At 37.8% G+C, this 16,760-nt stretch overlaps 1 protein-coding gene across 1 annotated transcript; it reads right to left on the reverse strand.

The window, feature by feature from the left end:
* Positions 1-1,742: 1,742 nt before the first annotated feature.
* Positions 1,743-15,960, reverse strand: CUNH12orf40 (chromosome unknown C12orf40 homolog). The gene is made up of 13 exons (XM_054274285.1): positions 15,872-15,960; positions 15,266-15,305; positions 13,277-13,412; positions 11,750-11,882; positions 11,188-11,254; positions 10,500-10,703; positions 8,471-8,577; positions 5,408-5,931; positions 5,058-5,130; positions 4,354-4,414; positions 3,712-3,772; positions 2,929-3,011; positions 1,743-2,348 (listed from the first exon to the last, which is right to left on the reverse strand). The coding sequence occupies exons 1-13, from the start codon at positions 15,958-15,960 to the stop codon at positions 1,743-1,745; spliced, it is 2,184 nt and encodes a 727-aa protein (XP_054130260.1).
* Positions 15,961-16,760: the final 800 nt, after the last annotated feature.

Raw genomic sequence — 16,760 nt, forward strand, 5'->3', positions numbered from 1 at the left:
GACACACACCACTGGGAGGACTGGCAGCTATGTACCAGGTGTGAGGGGCTTTGGGAAAGCAGCATTCAAGCCAGCATGGGCCGCTGCTGGTGTGGCACAATCTGAATTGACTTTGTCACACTGAGTGAAAATCTATGCTTTAGAAACCATGGCTAACAGCTGAGCTTTTAGAAAATCATAGCTGTTATTCAAATAAATTATATCTCCTGTGAAGAAGATGAATATTGCAGCTTAAAAAAAATTACTAGGGAGTTTGCTTTGACAACAAATTGAGGCAACCTAAAAAAGAAAATCTGCTTGTGTTGAGCCTTAGGAAGTGGGCAGTGAATTGGCTAAGTGATAGTTACATGGTTTAGAAGTCTGGCTGTGCAAACCACTTCCTATGTATGCAATTTATACATATAAAAGACAGTGCTATTTTCTTCCAAGAACAGAACAGTCCACTGAAATTTCTGAGCTGCTATTTTAAAAAACAGCACAGCCATAAACCTGCAAACTGTTGAGCAATGTAGACCTTCTTTTAAAAATGAGACTTAGCTTCAAAAAAAAAAAAAAAGCAGCAGCAAAACCAACCAGCCACTTGTTTGATGATGAGAACAGAGACAAAGAATGGTGACGAGTCTCATCCAGGCTGGGTGACACTCACCCCTTCTACAAAGCATAGAAAAACCCCTGACCTGCTGGGAATAAGGGCAGGGAATCTTTTAACAGCAGACTCCAAGGGGAAAGCACAGCATATTAATCTTATATAGGCAAATCTCCTGTTGTTTAAGGAAGTCTCCAGCATAACTTTTGCCCAAGCCCAGTTTGTGAAGAAGAGGAGCCCTGCATGCAGCCTGCTGGCCAAGCGAGCACAGGCATTTCTATATATACACATAGGTATATGTATATATATGTACACACAATACACACACAGAGTTAAGATAGAGAGATATCTATACAGAAGTGAAGGTGTATGGATCTGTAGTTGATGTTAGTAACAGCGAGTCTCCCTGACACCTTTACCAGGAACTTTTTAGAAGGCAAGAATATAACCTAGAAACAGCATTATCAGAAACTTTTATTTGTTGTGATTTGTAGCTTCACACAAATACTGAAATGAAGATGCATGTAGTTCAGATTTTCAGTTTGCAGACAGAATACAGAAACACATGACAGATTTTTTTAGATTAACAGCCAGAAAATGAATGACTGGATCTGCTGTGGAAAGAAAATTGAGCATTTAAAAAAATTAATAAATTAGCTCTTTTAAAATTACATTCTATTCTATGTGTGCAGATGTACATTTTCTGTTTCCCATTTTTGTGTTTAGTATGAACACATGACAAAGGCAAGTTTTTCTGTTAAAATGGGTGAGAATCAGACAATGGCTCTGAACTCAGAGCCACGCTAAATATTTTTTGAAGTAGAACATCTTCCTATTACCTAAAAAGAAACATAGTCAATCAATTCTAAACTACAGAATCCTACAGATATATGGTGGGGAAAACAATATAATTCCCTATGTTTTTATTTACTAGGTTATTGTAAAATACTTTGTTAATAGTTGGATATTTATAGAAACTCATACTTTGAGATAGCAGTAGGTAGACAGAAACCCATAATTATTGATAGTTAAAGCAAACAAACAGTAAAAGTATCTTTTGCCTAACCATGCTAGAAAAATCAGAAAATGCCAACTGAATGAAATACACTGAGAACAGGACAAAACTACTGTGTTCCTAACTTGCCATTACAGGTGATCACTGCTTCTCTCTCTCCTTCATTTTATCAATGTAGTCCAGCACCTCCAGAGTCCTGCTGCCAGCCAGACTCAGGTACTCGCTCTCGGCAGAGAAGGCGCCTGTCCCGGCGCTGCCGCTGCCCGCGGGCTGCCGCCCCTCCCGCGCCGGCCATTGCTGCTCTCCGGCCGTGCCGGGAGCGGGCACCGTGCCCGGGCTGCGGGCAGCGGGGAGCGATCCCCCGCAGCTGCACACCCTCAGCGTGCCGCACTGCGTGCCCACATCCACCTTCTCTACGGTCACAGAGCCCTCGGTCTGCGACCACGCATCGCACCTGGTGCTGCTACCGACGTGCTCCCTCCTAAGGGCGTGCTGGGATGGGCCCTGAGACAGAGCTGCGTGGGTTTTATTTTCCTCCTCTGTGGCACAAAAATTAGAGTCTTTCTCCTGAAGATTGTTTGCTTCTTTTCTAGCCAAAGTGCTGCTGGGCTTCATACCCACACCTTGGGTGTGAGAGCTCTTGGGGGCCTCTCTGCTCACTGAGGCTGAGAACAGGTTGGCACCACGTGCCTTCAAGGACTGTTCATTCAGATAATTCTTCTTTTTGCCTGTGTCTTCCTCTTCAGACTGCTTGAACAGAATTGTACATTTGTAACTGCTCAAATAGTTCAGTAACTAAGGACTAAAGCAATGACTTGCTAATAGCTAAGTGAAATAAACAGAAAGGCCAGAACTGTCTGCTTTTGGTTGTTCATAGGTGGGTTTTTTTTTGTTCCTTCTCTAAGGATGGCCCTTGGTAAATATAAGGTGGCCAATGCAGACCTTCACTCTCACATGCAATTTATAATCTCACACCATGGCATTTTTGTGTTCAAGAATGCCTGAAAACACAGGGCATCAAATCATTCTGCTTTACAGGCATGCAATGTAAGGCAGCTATACATAGAGGAAGAGCATAGAACATTGCTTAGCATATTCCCACAGTCATGCTATGTAATTCCACAAGGCCAGCCATTATCAAGAGAACAGACCACATGTCTGTCAAACCACTTAGGAAAATTTACAGCTTATAATTTCTTGTCCTCATCACACATGAAGTTATCTTGTACAAAACAAAACTAGATTCCAGCTACATCCACCCTTAGGTGCACTTGGGCATAGAGACAGGATTCAAACAAAGCCCTGCCAGCCACAAGGATTTACTCACTGTGTCAGGACTAGAGCTCAAATAGCTCTCAGTTTGCCTTGGAGAGTAACTGTAAGACTGGCTGCTGAGTGGTGAGTCCACATCTTGAAAAATTAGATGAAAAAGAAAGAAAAGGTTACTCATGGAACAACCCCCAAAGATCCAACTCTCAAGTACAGCATGTAGAATTAAACATTACTATTTCTGATACAGGTTTAAGATACTGTTTAAAGAACAAAATGTTAGCAAGGTCAATCTAGTTCTCAGCAACTCCTCTCAGGTGAACACATCTTAACAGAGGTTGTGAGATGGGGCCCCCAAAGCCTCAGCTGTGCTGTTAATCAGCAGCAGAACTGGGCTACCCAAAAAGAGGAGGGACTCTGGAGAGCAGAGCCTGCACGAGAGCACAGCAGACTCCATGTGCACACTGGTTGCCATACAAGTTACATATTTCTCTCTTGGAGGCCCTTGAGAGATCCTCTTCTCTGAAATGCAGCCAGCACATGGCCCTACAGCTACTGAGGGAGCAGGAAGGATGTAGGATTGCCTCTCTTACTCCCTCCCTCTGTCCACATGTGGAGTGACAGCATATAGTCTAGTGGAAGAGAATAACTCTTCAAGGAAAAGGAAGCACAGTTACCTGGTAATGCTAGTTGTCTTTTTACAGTGCTGTGAATCAGAAATACAGGCCCTTATCAAAGTTAACATCCTAAAAAGATCATTCTCCCTGACTTTAAAAGTAACTTTTTCAGTTCCACATGTAAAGAAAATATTTTTAAGTGATAATGTATAAATAGTACTAACCCATCTCTTGAAGATATGAACTCAGTCCAAACTTATATCCTTTCTCTTGTGCTGTTGTGAACTGTTAAAAATAGTAAGTAAAGTAAGTAAGCAAGTAAAAAATAAAAGGTATTAATAGTGAGTCTTCAGCTGGATCAGCATCTCAGGTTAAGAGAGGAACATTCAGTTTCTGTATTACCTAAAGGAATCACTGCACTGTACCACAAATTATTTTAAGAGGTATTTTTACCCCTGAGTAGTACCATATGTGGCTTCTACAGGCAAGACATCTGAAACACTTTTTATATGTATGCTGGCACAAAGCTCCTTTATAATACTGAAGCATCCTGCATATAATGTCTGGGCATTGCCTCCAGAACCTGACCCTAAGTGTTGATGGGTAACTTACCCAGTGTCTTTCAGGCATCAGCTAAAGTGTGGATGAAACAATGTGGACTGTGGACCTGTCTATCTGAACCACATCACCAGCAGCAGTTCTTTCTGGATTCCTCATATAAACCATGATGGAAAAGAAGCTTCCATGGTAGTTAATTCAGTGAAGGTACATTCAGTTTCTAACTGTTGTGGACAATCCTTCTCCACCTCACATGAATCATGCAAACAGTGGGTTTGACAAAAAAAAGACATCTTTTTAAAAGTTACCTCTTCAAATACAAAGACATGGTTCTGGTTCCAGGCTGTTTCCTTCACAGAATTGTCGTCACTGAGGAAGGCAAACACAAGTTCTCTGATAAGTGATTTTTCCCCAGTATTTTTATTTTCTTTCTGAGTTAAATTCCTTACTGGTGACTTTTCAATTTTTACTTTGTCTTCAGTAACCATTAAATGCTTCCCACTACTGAGGTCACTGGACTTATCTCTGAACCTGAGATTTAACACCAAGAATATGTTTTTCATAAACTTCATTTCTGTTGAAATGCAAAAGGGAATTGAAGCAATAACAGAAGATAGTGCTGTTTTGTAAAATTGAAAGTACCGTGTATCAGTCTCTGAAAAACAAGTCTTTAGTAAAACACAGAGCACTCACATAGCCCAGAGGAGACACTTGCTCTGTAGCCAGTGGAATGAGACAGAGTATTTTAGAAGACAAGACAGATCAACAGCTTAACTTCAGGATCTCCAAACTTCCCCATGAAGCAGTATTGCAGATACACAGAGGCATAATGGGCTTTCCTGTGCATAGATTTATTCACATTGTACAGTGCTATTTTCACTAAGAAAACCTGAGTCCTCAGTAATTCTGTTTAGAATTTTGCCTTCTTGTGCTCTTAGCAGGATTTCTCCAGTTCAGCAAAGTCTCTGCAGTTATCACTGGCTAACAGATTGGTAATTTCCATGACACTCACCTTTTTTTCCTTGAATAATTCTGCACATTCTCCTTTAAGATATTCTGCTGATCATGGTAATAAGAAAATGTCTCTAAAATTAAAAAAAAAAAAAAGCAAACCTTGATTTTGAAATGCAATAGAATAAATACAATTTAAATGTTTTATTCTATTTGCAATAGAATAAATACAATAAAAGTTTCTGTCAGGTTTTTAAAATAATTTAAATGGTGGGTTTTAAAATTACGTGACTGCATTCTGAAGATTCATGATGCTTTCAGTTGGGGCAGATACATCTCTGGTTATAAGAACATATATCTTTAAAAGGAGAATAAAACCCAGAATACATGTCCTTAAAATATGACACGCACCAATTTTTTCAAGGTTTGCTCTTCTTTCTCTCTGTTCACAGGGCATGAAGTAGTGCTGTCCCTCATGACAGTTCTGCCGGGGTGTTTTATGAAGTGCACTTGTTTCCTTGTAGCTTGTACTTGACACATTATTACTTTTAAGGAAAACCTGTTCTGGAGCTGTGAAAATGCCTTCAAGGTGTCTGTCTACAGAATCTTCTTTTGCATTGATTGCAGGATAAACCCTTCTAGTGTCACAAGAATAATTTCTGTTGGTAATTTGATTTCGAACATCAGGAACAGTGAAAAAAATGTCATTATTGCTTTGGTTAGAAAAAGGATTAAAATGCTTGGTGGAAGGATTATTATGGATTGGTTGACTCTCTTCTTCAAATAGTGCCAGAAAGGAACAACCACTTCCATCTTTCAATTCTGCAGTTTCTTTCACAACATCAAATATTGGTTCTTTTATTCCTTCATAGTTTTCTGATTCATTACTGGCTATTATCACTGGATTTTTCCTGGCAGAATTCATGTAGTCTGGCCTGGGGGTAGGCAATGAGGTATAACCGGGGTAGAAGAGAAAAAACCATTTTGCTGAGTACACAAACAAGCAAAATACTGTTAGCACAACACTTTATGATAATTTGATGACAAAAATATCAAAAATTTCACTGCTCATTACACTTGATTTTGTCCTAAATATACAGTATTTCAACTGGAAAAGTGAGTATTTTACTATGTTTTATATCTACTTTATGGTAAGATTGATTTGAAAGGAGTTCTATTTCTTAATGTCTCCAAATATACAAAGCCATGGAGCACATCCTCCTGGACAGAGAATTGTGATTTATAAAATCAGCCACAGCATGTCACTGCTGCTCCACCAGCTGACCAAAGGCGGCCACGTCGGGGAGAAAAAGAAAAAGAGGAAAAGAGTTTCTTCCATTCATAAAAGTAGTTTGCTTAAGACTGTATTTCTCTTCCATACTGAAAGCCCATAACAAGTGACTTTCATATGTACTTGAAATCAGTAATCCTGATTCAGCACAGAGTTTTTCTATTCCACTGTCAGGAAGCCAATCAGACATTTTGTTATGCCTCTACTTCCCTATCCCACTTCTGAAAGTAGTGGTTTTGAAGATTTTGTCATGTGAGCATCATGGACATGAAAGCCATCATGCTTTCACTTACTTGGCTCTTAATCTAACATTTTCACTGGGTTTTTTTCCAGGCTGGATCTGCTGACTGACCTTTCAGAAACTCTGCACTAAAAGTTGAGATTCTTCTGAAGGACAGAGATCTGGCAAAAAAGGCCATTCAAAAAAAAACAAACAAAACCTTTCTTTAAAACATTCTAAGCAAGGCTGTCAATAGAACTTGGAACTGCAATGTAGTACAGAAAACTCTTACTGGAGAAAATGCTTGTGGTGTTTTGATCAGCAAATACTTGGAATGGGATAAAGATTCTATGGAATTTAAATGAGAAACTAGTTTTCTCTAGTTACAGAAACCTCATCAGGACAGTTTTAGAAGACTAAACACACAAGAGTTTATTTCAGAAGATACTTGGATAGATCTACATGAGGAAGGTAAAACTATTTCGTGAAGCAATTCAGAGAGCCTTTCTCAACTCCAGCTGAATATTTTGTTATGCAAAATAAAATGTAAGAGTAGATGAGGAAATATGACACTAAAACTTTTAATTAATATTTAATAACCTTGAAGTGCCACAGTTCTCAGAATTATGGACATTGATTACATCATCATCATGTTACATTAAACAACTGTATAAATTGACACCCTACTTTTCACATACAGTGAAAGAAACTCCCTTCACAGAAGAATTTTTGTGATCTCTTGAGGTATAAGAATTTATGGCTACAGTGGATGAAAACAAAATGAGGACAATACAAAGAAATGGATCTGAAGAGCAGTTGGAAAGGAAATGGTGTTAGTGACCCATGAATGGGTAGAAGATGAGGGGATGTGACATAAGCAGATGAGTGCAGGCCTGATGGCTGGTGGAGAAAGAAGAGATGTAGGTGAGATAAGGTTATACAGGGCTCAGTGTAAATATATAAATTGAGAATTCACTCAAATGAGCAGCAAGATGAATTCTATGCTCATTTTAGGTTTTGCTGGAGAAAGCCAGGAGAAGCCACAAGAAGAGTGGAAGTTAAAGGGACTGATGTGTTTAGTTATTATTTGGCCAGTGATTTTATGGGTCACTTGACTCCCCAAGCAAACAGCCTGCAGGCCCTTCAGGAACAGCAAAATACTGTATGGCCTTTTTATGTCTCTATCCAGCCTAAGCTAGGGATGGACAGGAACTTTCAACCAAATGGCAGAGTGATGGAATAGAAGGAATAAAGTAATATTAGCTATGTAAGACCTCTAGGTTCAAGGGAGAGGTGCTGGAAAGAAAATTAAATAAAATGTTCAGTACAAATGAGTCCGGCCCTAAATCATCTGTGATTTGAAAGATTTTTAATCAGCACATACAAAAATAAATATATTCTCAATTTCTATCCATTCTTTTAAAAACAAAGTGTATATTCTCATGGAAGTATTATTGAATCAATCATAGGGAAAAAAGAAAGCTATAGTAGGATCACATATTAAAGAGAAGGAAAGAAAATGGGTGTTCCTGGAACCCCTAGCATAAATAATGCAGGTGCAGATGCTCAATTGTTATTGCATCAAGATTGTCAGAAAAGCACTTGCAACACTGCCCAGAACTAATAACACCTGGGGCAGCTTCCCCCTCCTCGTGGCCTCTTAGTAAATCTGTGCTATCATTCAAGGTGAATTCAGCAATGCTGTCATGTCTGTGACATTGCAAAAAATAAATCATGGTTCCAAGTGCCCACCCAAAATTCAGATTTTGTTTAAATAGCTTCATTTAAATAGCTTCAGATTTTTATTTAAATAGCTTTGTTTAGTATTTCCATTTGATTTCAATTTTTATTTGAAAAACAGTCAGTGAAAAAAACAAGTAGCAATAAGGTTTTGATTATTTCAGTATTTTTCTTAATTAAAATTGACCATTGTTTTCCTCATTAATGTAAAATCACTGCCTACCTATCAAATGGTTTGAACAGCTCCTGAGGCACTGTATCAGACTTCCTGAAAATACACTGGCTTGGAGGGTTTGTATTCCAAGGGTCTTGATCAAAGCTGTTACCTGGCTGAGAAAACAGTAGAAGCTGTCAAACTGTGAATATACATCATTGTCTTTAAAACTTTCAGCTTGGGTTTGTAAACAATACTCATATTTTCCACTATTTTTATTTCTTTACATCTTTACAGCAGAAGCCCAAACCTCCTTACAGCCCAGCTGTTGCCAAACAAACTTTAGCCAACAGATAACTACTTTGAGCATGACAGTAACAGACAGTTTTTTCTCATCCTATTGTCCATTCATCTGGTTCATAGCCACCCATTTTAGCTACCAGAATCCCATGGGAAACTTCATCAAAAGCCTTCCTGAAGTCAAGGTAAATAATGCCTGCTCTTCTCTCTAATTCCCAGAGACACTAATTCCATCACAGAAAGCAATTGGGTCCACCAGGCAGAGTATGACCTTGCAAAATCTGATGGCTGTTTGCAGACATCTTCTTCTTCCTCATGTACCTTGGAATTGCCTCTGGGAGCTTAGCTGCTTAATCCTTCCAGGGACAGAGGTGAGATGATGCTTCCCCAGATCATGCCTACATTTTTGCAGATGGACATAACATTTGTGCATTTCTTCTCACTGGAAAACTTCTCTGCTCACCACAGCCTTACAAGGGTGATAAATATCTGCCTTGCAGTGATGTCATCCAACACCCTGAATATACTAGGTTGGACTCTGTCCAGTCTCATATATTTCTTTATGTCCAAGTTACAATGGATTCTCTGACTTGTTCCTTCCCTACTGGTTCATTAAACTCCCCTCAAATCCTGACTGCATTTTAAGATGAGCCAGAGAGAAGATTTTGTCTGAAAAATATGAAGCAAAGTAGTCTTTGAGTACCTCAGGCTTTTCCATGTAATTTTTCACTAGGTCTCAACTCTATTTAGCAGAGGACAGCATTTTCCTTGCTTTCCTTTCTTTGGTAACATACCTGCAGAAGTCCTCCTTGCTGTTCTTCTCACCCATTGTGATTCTCAGCTCTGGCCATGCTAATGCCACCCCTCCCAGCTGAGGGGATGCTTCTGTCTTCTTCCTGCCTTGCCCATCCCTCTTTGCATCTGACCTCAGTCAGGGGTTCCCTGATTCTGCCCAACTGGCCTCCAGAATCAAATCATTCTCTTGCACATAGCAGTGGACACAGCATAGTTGTGTTTTGGAAACATATTTCTCAGGTTTCTTTGTTCTTCAGGTCAGCTTCCCGTGAGTTTTGGCCTACTCATTCCCTGAACAAACCATCATCTCCGTTTCTGAAACCCCTCGAGCATTTCTTCCTCACTTACCTCAAAACTTCAGAATACCATTGGTGAAACACATAATTTTTTTATTATTTCCAATGACTAATATATTTGCTAAAAATAAAGCATATTATATTTGCTATCACTTTTGTAAGGATGATTCTTTTAAGAATCACAAAGTTAACAAAAAGAAAAAATAGTAATATGCAGCAGAACAAATAACTTTCAACTGTTACTCAAAAGTAAAGAGTTAAACAGCAGAGCACTGAAAATACTGTAAGAACTATGTTAATCACTGAGACATTAAAAGATAAAAAATTAGGTCATGGGATCACCTGGGATCATGCAACACCCAGTTACACTAACTGTATGTTTAGGAAAGCTGTATTTCTAGCTGTAATATATTTCAGATTTCTTTAACCAAATTTACAAGCCAGAAGCTAAAGAAAGCCACCAGTATGTGACTAATTCTCTCTTTGCAGATTTCAGCAACACTGAGAGTTCAATGAACAAAAGCTCAAGCTGAGCTTATTTCAGAGCAATAAAATAAATATATTTGTATGTACAGAACATTCATTGCCACCAGCCTACAAAAAATGTTGATCAATCAAAATTACCATTACGGTTACACTAGTTTTACACACCAAATAAATGAAAGGTAGTTTAAAGTAATTCCATTGAAGTAAAACATTAACCAAACCTGGTTTTGCAGCTTTTTTTCATAGATCTGTTCCCAAACATTGCCCATTAGTTTTGTGTTGAAATTTTCTTCTGAAAGCTGTGTACAGTTAGAGAACTGAAAACCAGAGGAGGGCAATGGACAAGCACTAAAAACTCTTGCCAAGTTGTCTTCATTTTCCATACTAGAATCAACATAGCCTAATTCCATTACTTGTGGAATGAGCTAGACAAAACATAACAAAGACATATTTTATTTAGCTAAAACTGTTTTGACTTAAGCATAAAGTTCAAAGTAATCAAGCTATTCTGTATCTTTTACAGCTCTGCACATAAACCACCAAGAAGAGAAAATTTTCTATATCCTGATACAAAATTAGAATTCTGATATAGAATATAGAATTTCTATATACTGAATTTTCACTAAAAACTTAAGGCAATAAGGGCTTATTTCAGGGAAACATGTAAGTAACTACTTAATCTGAAGGATGCACACAAATGCTATCCTGAGGAAAGATGAATATAAATACATTTTTAGCTTTTTTTCAAGAAATATATAAGCAGCATGAAAATAATTTATCCATATAGTCTTGAAGAGAAAGAAGAGTTCATGTGTTTCAGTATCCATGAGATTTGTCCACTCTTTGAAAAATCACTTAAAATACAGTAATTACTGCACATTTTTAGTCTTATAAGAATAATAAACTTACCTTATGCTGGTGTTTTACTTTTTCTGAGAGATGTTGTCTTCTGCTTTCTAAAACTTGCTTTTGTAACCTTGCAAAATGAATAAAAACAGCCTATGAAATACAAGATCAAAACAATTAAAATATTCTGAACATTAATTTCAGAATAACTTAGAAATATTTTTCCACACATCTTAAAACAGCCTGATTGTTAGGCAGTTGTGAGCAGCCTGTCTGTGAGCTGGTCACTTTAGGGGGTCCAAAGCTGGATGGGAAACAGTGTAAGTGCATAATGCTGTTTGAATAACCTGCTTTAAGATAAACTTAGTATAAGTACCTGACATGAGTACAGACACTTAAGCATTTTTAAAAAAATCTCTCAGCTTCATGTGCAGTTTTTTATTCAGAATTTATTAATTACTCTCTCATGTAAGAGTACCACTGGAATGACAGGACTGGTTGTGAAACTTCCCTGTTTACAATGGCATGTTTATGTTTTCTTAATACCCCAAATGTTAAGGCTATAATGAAATACCTCTTCCAGAACCTCACTATTGCATAACTATTGCCTATTTTATACAAGTACCTGCTCTGGAGATCATCTAAGTTTGACTTATGTTGTGTACGTGGAGGTGATGTGGGAAGCTCTAAGTTATGTCTCCTGATGGGCTTTTTTCCATCTTCAGTGATATCAATGTGGACTGGCTTCCTCATGTTCTCTGCAATGAATGTATTTGTTATGTCAGTGCTGGGCTTGGAGAAAGTTCAGAGGTTCCTGAATTTTCATTAGAGTACAAAACTGTTTTTTTATATTTCTTAATCCATTTAAAGCCATATTTGCTTCTTTCTTTAATACAAAATATAAAAATTCTATTCTTTAATACAATTCTTTAATAAAAATATTTTTTATTCTTATTAATATTTATTCTTTCTTCAATACAAAATACAAAAACTCTATTCTAAATGGCACAATAATATAAAATTATTGAGTCAGCCACTGTGTGTGTACAGGCTCTGTCGCCTTCCTCAGTCACCTTCTACCCTTCTGAGCATAGGACAAAATATATCCCATAATCTGGTTTATGAACATGTCACAGATGACAAGAATCATAGAATCACAAAATCATTTAGGTTGAAGAAGACCTTTAAGATCATCGAATTCAGCCATTAAATCAGCACTGCCAAGTCCACCATTAAATCATACCCTTAAGTACCACATCTACATTTAAAGAGCTAGGACTTAAGTTTTTGTGATGCTTCTCAAGAAGTTTAATAATGGATTTTATGAAAGATAGTCTGGGTAGAACTGACAAGACTATTCCAAATGCCTCCAAAGTTACGAAAAAGGAAAGGGATGGGAAATGGACCCACTCAACAGCAAAGAGGAAAAAAATGAATGTGGGGTAAAATTAATGAATAGAATGAGGAAGGTAATAAGTTTGTGTAGTGGTTTAGGAACAGTATTCTCCAATTTAGTGTTCCCACAGATACACTTCAAACCATGTGCTGCTTGCTCCCTCTCCCTTCTCCCTCCTTTCCATCTCCCTCTCCCTTTCCTTCTCCCTCTCCCCATCACTCTGCAGAGGCCAGAGAGGAGAATTGGAGGCACAAAAGGTAAAGATCAGAGGTTGAGATAAGAACAATTTACTGGAAGCAGCAATGAAACAAGGAATTATATTCATAACAGAGTGATGATTCACAGGCAGGTGCTCACCACAGGGAGCACAACATTCCCTGGCCACTCACTTCCCACTGCCCACTGAAGGATGGGACTCCTTCCCCCATGCATGATGTGAGGGGGTGTAGAATCACCTCAGGGTCCTGGCCATGCCTGTCCTGGCTACTGCAAACATTCACCCTGGCCTGGCCTGGAACCAGGACATTGCACAAGACTTTAAAGGGGAAGTAGGCAGGAGCCAGGGTTGTTTGATTCCTCTTATGCCCAGACTTTTTATTCAGTCATAATTTTTGTATTAACATAAAAGTTTTTACTTTAAAAATAAAACAACATTTACTTGAGGGTAAAGTTGTTAATGGAAGAAGAAGAACTAAAATAACAGCAGTAATAGTTAAGAATAACAAATTCTGATGTGTCAGAATATCCAAAACTCACCAGTGTTTTCTTTTTTGGTTGATATCTGGTTAACCACATATAGATTAAGAAGATCCAAACTGACTGCTGAACTTTTAGGAGACGATACTTCCAGGAGCTTCATTTTTGACTTAAGTTTCTTTCTTTCAAAGTATTCCTTAATTTTTTAAAAGAGAGAATAACTTTTTGACAGAAGCTTCAACCATGCATTACCAGTATAGGTAATTCTTTTGAAATTAGCAAGCAAGCCTTAGCAAACTAGTCCTAATATAAAAGCACGTGGTTAAGTATCTCTGAATTCTCATGTCCTGTTTGCTCTTAATTTATTTTTATTGCCTTGAAAAAGAATGTAAATATAATTTGGTCATATTCAAAATAAATCATTGTTATCTTGATGTCAAAAATTTAGTCCTTAAATGCTAATTTCTCAAACTTTGTGCACAACCACTAAAAATATTTCTTAAAATAAAAGATACCAAATGTGGCAAGGACAAAGTCCTAAAAAAATTTAAAGGGTCTTTTCAGAAAGCATATAAGACAACCAAATTCAGAAAGAATTTTTATTACAAGGAATAAAAAGAGATATGACTGACACTTTGAATTTATCAGGACAATAATATAGGAAACAAACATCTCCATTTTGCAGAGACTATTAATAACAATCCTAAAATCATTAATTACAGGAGATGAATAAATAAAGCCAGTAAGATTTTTTTTCTAAACAAAATACAGATATTGAAAACTGAAGGCTATGCCAAAACAAAAAATAGCATTGGCTTTTCTTCTGAAGTGTAATCCCTGTCATGATTGCAGGTTACAAATAACTAATACACCTAACATGTTTGTTGGTAACTAATTTTTAGTATCATTTATTATTATCTTTAGCTTCCCAGGATAATATTATCTATGGAAAATATCTGTTCTTCAGTTAAGATGAGTATCTTCAGTAAGGTAAAATCATCCTGTGTACAAATCAACACTTCAAAATTCATTTTACTTTAGGATCCATACCCCCAAAACGTAACCACTTCCCTTCAGTGTCCCAGATGTTTTTTCCCCATCACCTCTAAATTACCAATTTACTAATAAATATGTAATAGTGATTAGAAAACTACCACTGTATTTAGTAATTTAGTACTACATTACTAAAAACAGTCCTGTATTTTCTTGTTTTCCCTCTCCATTGAAACAAATTACATAGTTGTAATATAAATTATGTGGCTTAGACCAGTAATCCCTGAGAAAACAGAGAGCTCACAGGGCTCCAGGAAACTGGGAAAGTGATGGGGACAAGCTGCTGATTGGTCCCACATTCCCATATGTAAATGTTTGAATTTGAGTAGTTGTCTCTATACAGTCAGCCTGTTTTTCCTCAACCTCTGTATGCCTGTGCACCTGCTCTGGGTATTGGGGGTATCAGCTTCAGTGGTGGAGCTTCCCTACACTGCCTCTTTCTTCCCTGCTGCTGAGGAGGAAACTGACTCCACTTATTATGGTTATAGCAATTTTCTCTTGCTGTTTTCTTTCCTGTTTGAAATGTCTCCTGCTATGCCAGGGATAAGTTTGATTCCCTTATTTCACTTTCAGATTCAAAATACAAATAAACCATCCTCCTTTTGCAAATGCCAGAAGAAGGACTTTAATTTACATGGCCCAGAAGGATGGCTGTGTAGGGGTGTGTTGGGCCAGCTGACCACATTGTTATCACCTGAGGCTTCAAGCAATCCCTTGTGTTCCCACATAGCAACTCAAAATGGTAACAGAAGTAATCCAGGAAAGTCAAAACTGGGCACAGACCAATTCATTCATTCACTCACACCATCTCTTCTTGTTGTAATTCAGTTTAGTAAATCTAGAACAAGACTTTTACCCTAAAAGTCAGGGAAACACATTTAACTGTTTAGCTACTGTTTTGAATCTCACTCCAAATGCTTTGGAAGTTTTACCTAAGTGAAGCCACCAAAGCTTTTATATAACAATATAAAATCCAATATGGCTGAAACCGTTTACCTTTTGTTTTCTCCTTTCTTGCTTTAATATGATTCTGCTTCTGTAAAATGCAAATAATTGTCATTTTAATTGTAAAAGTATAATCTTGAGTCATGGCTTGAATTTCTCATCAGTGGTTCTGAGTTTTAGGACACAAATATGTTAATGTTATATGTTATGTTATGATATGTTATAATGATCAAACCTTCAGGTAGTAAAGTCAACATATCTCTGTTGAAGTAATTTTGACTGATCCCAGTTTACTCCAGTAAGGATAGGAACACATTTGATATTAGGTTATCAAACACATTTAACATGAAAAAAGAAAACAGAAAAAGCTTTTAATCATTTGACTTGTAATGCACATTTCATCAATTTGTAATTTCTTAAAACTTAAGAAGTCTTTGTCAATATATTATTTCCTCCTAATTTTCTTTGTCATGCTGCAATATAGCTGCAAAGCTATATTAGCAAACAAAAGGAGCACTATATGAGCTTTTACCTTTTGGGACTTTCCAGAACACTGGGGACCTTTTGTAAAACAGGAAAGCAAAACAGATTGACAGTACAAGTTGCTGTTGTTTGTTTAATATAGGAGACAGTTATACCTCCAACTACTTGTCTCACCTGTCAAACACAGCCTTATGTGAAATGCTTGTAGGATTTGGTGCATAAAATTGGAAGTCAGGGTCACTGTTCATGAGCAGAGTGAGCATGGCTGCAGTCCTTAGATCAGTAAGACTACAACTTTTTGTGAGGGTTAGAAATATAGAGTATTCCCTTGGAATTACCTTTTGCTTAAAGCTAGAGCAAACTTTCCAAACATATGCATATAACATTGCAGTGGGCAGGAAACCCAGTGACCTGTAGTTTTTCTGACACCTAAAATGTAAATCCCAGATTCACCCAAGGAGCCCTGACAGATACTACCAGCAGCAGCAAGCAGCAGGTTGATTTGTATTTGCTGAATGTGTGCAGTACTCCTACACACTGGGTTTTCTTACAGAGAGTATGGGAAGCAGGCAATTAGGACAAAGCTTGGGTTGGTGTTTTGGGGTTTTTTCCAAGTGAAACTCTCCCTTCCTCCTGCTTCACAGAGGCAATATTCAGAAAACTCAATTTGCTGGGAACACTTTTAGAGGGGTAGGGTGCTCTTTTAGCTTGATTCTGCATAGAGTCTGGATAATTTCAAAGCTGTGTTCAGCAATGCTGCTTCCCAATGGCTGACAAAATCTGTGGGGTTTACATTTCTAGTAGATTGCAGAGGGCACAGCACCCAAAGAAAGACAACATTATCTTTTTTCTTTCTTTATCATTAAATTCAGTTTGTGATGCTTTACTATTTCAGTGACTCTCAATACCTGTACATCCTTTTCCCCAAATGGTAACCACTGCTTTTTGTGAGGGCATGAGAAAGGCCTCACCCAGCCCCTGTCTGTGGAGAGACAAGAGCCCAAACGTGACTCCCTGTCTGGGGTGGGAGGGCACCTGCACCTTCCAGAGTCTGGCTCCAGAG

The sequence above is a fragment of the Melozone crissalis genome, unplaced genomic scaffold (genome assembly GCF_028551555.1).
Source record: "Melozone crissalis strain CALT ecotype California unplaced genomic scaffold, PUWL_Pcris_2 ptg000004l_1, whole genome shotgun sequence".
Classification (NCBI taxonomy): domain Eukaryota; kingdom Metazoa; phylum Chordata; class Aves; order Passeriformes; family Passerellidae; genus Melozone; species Melozone crissalis.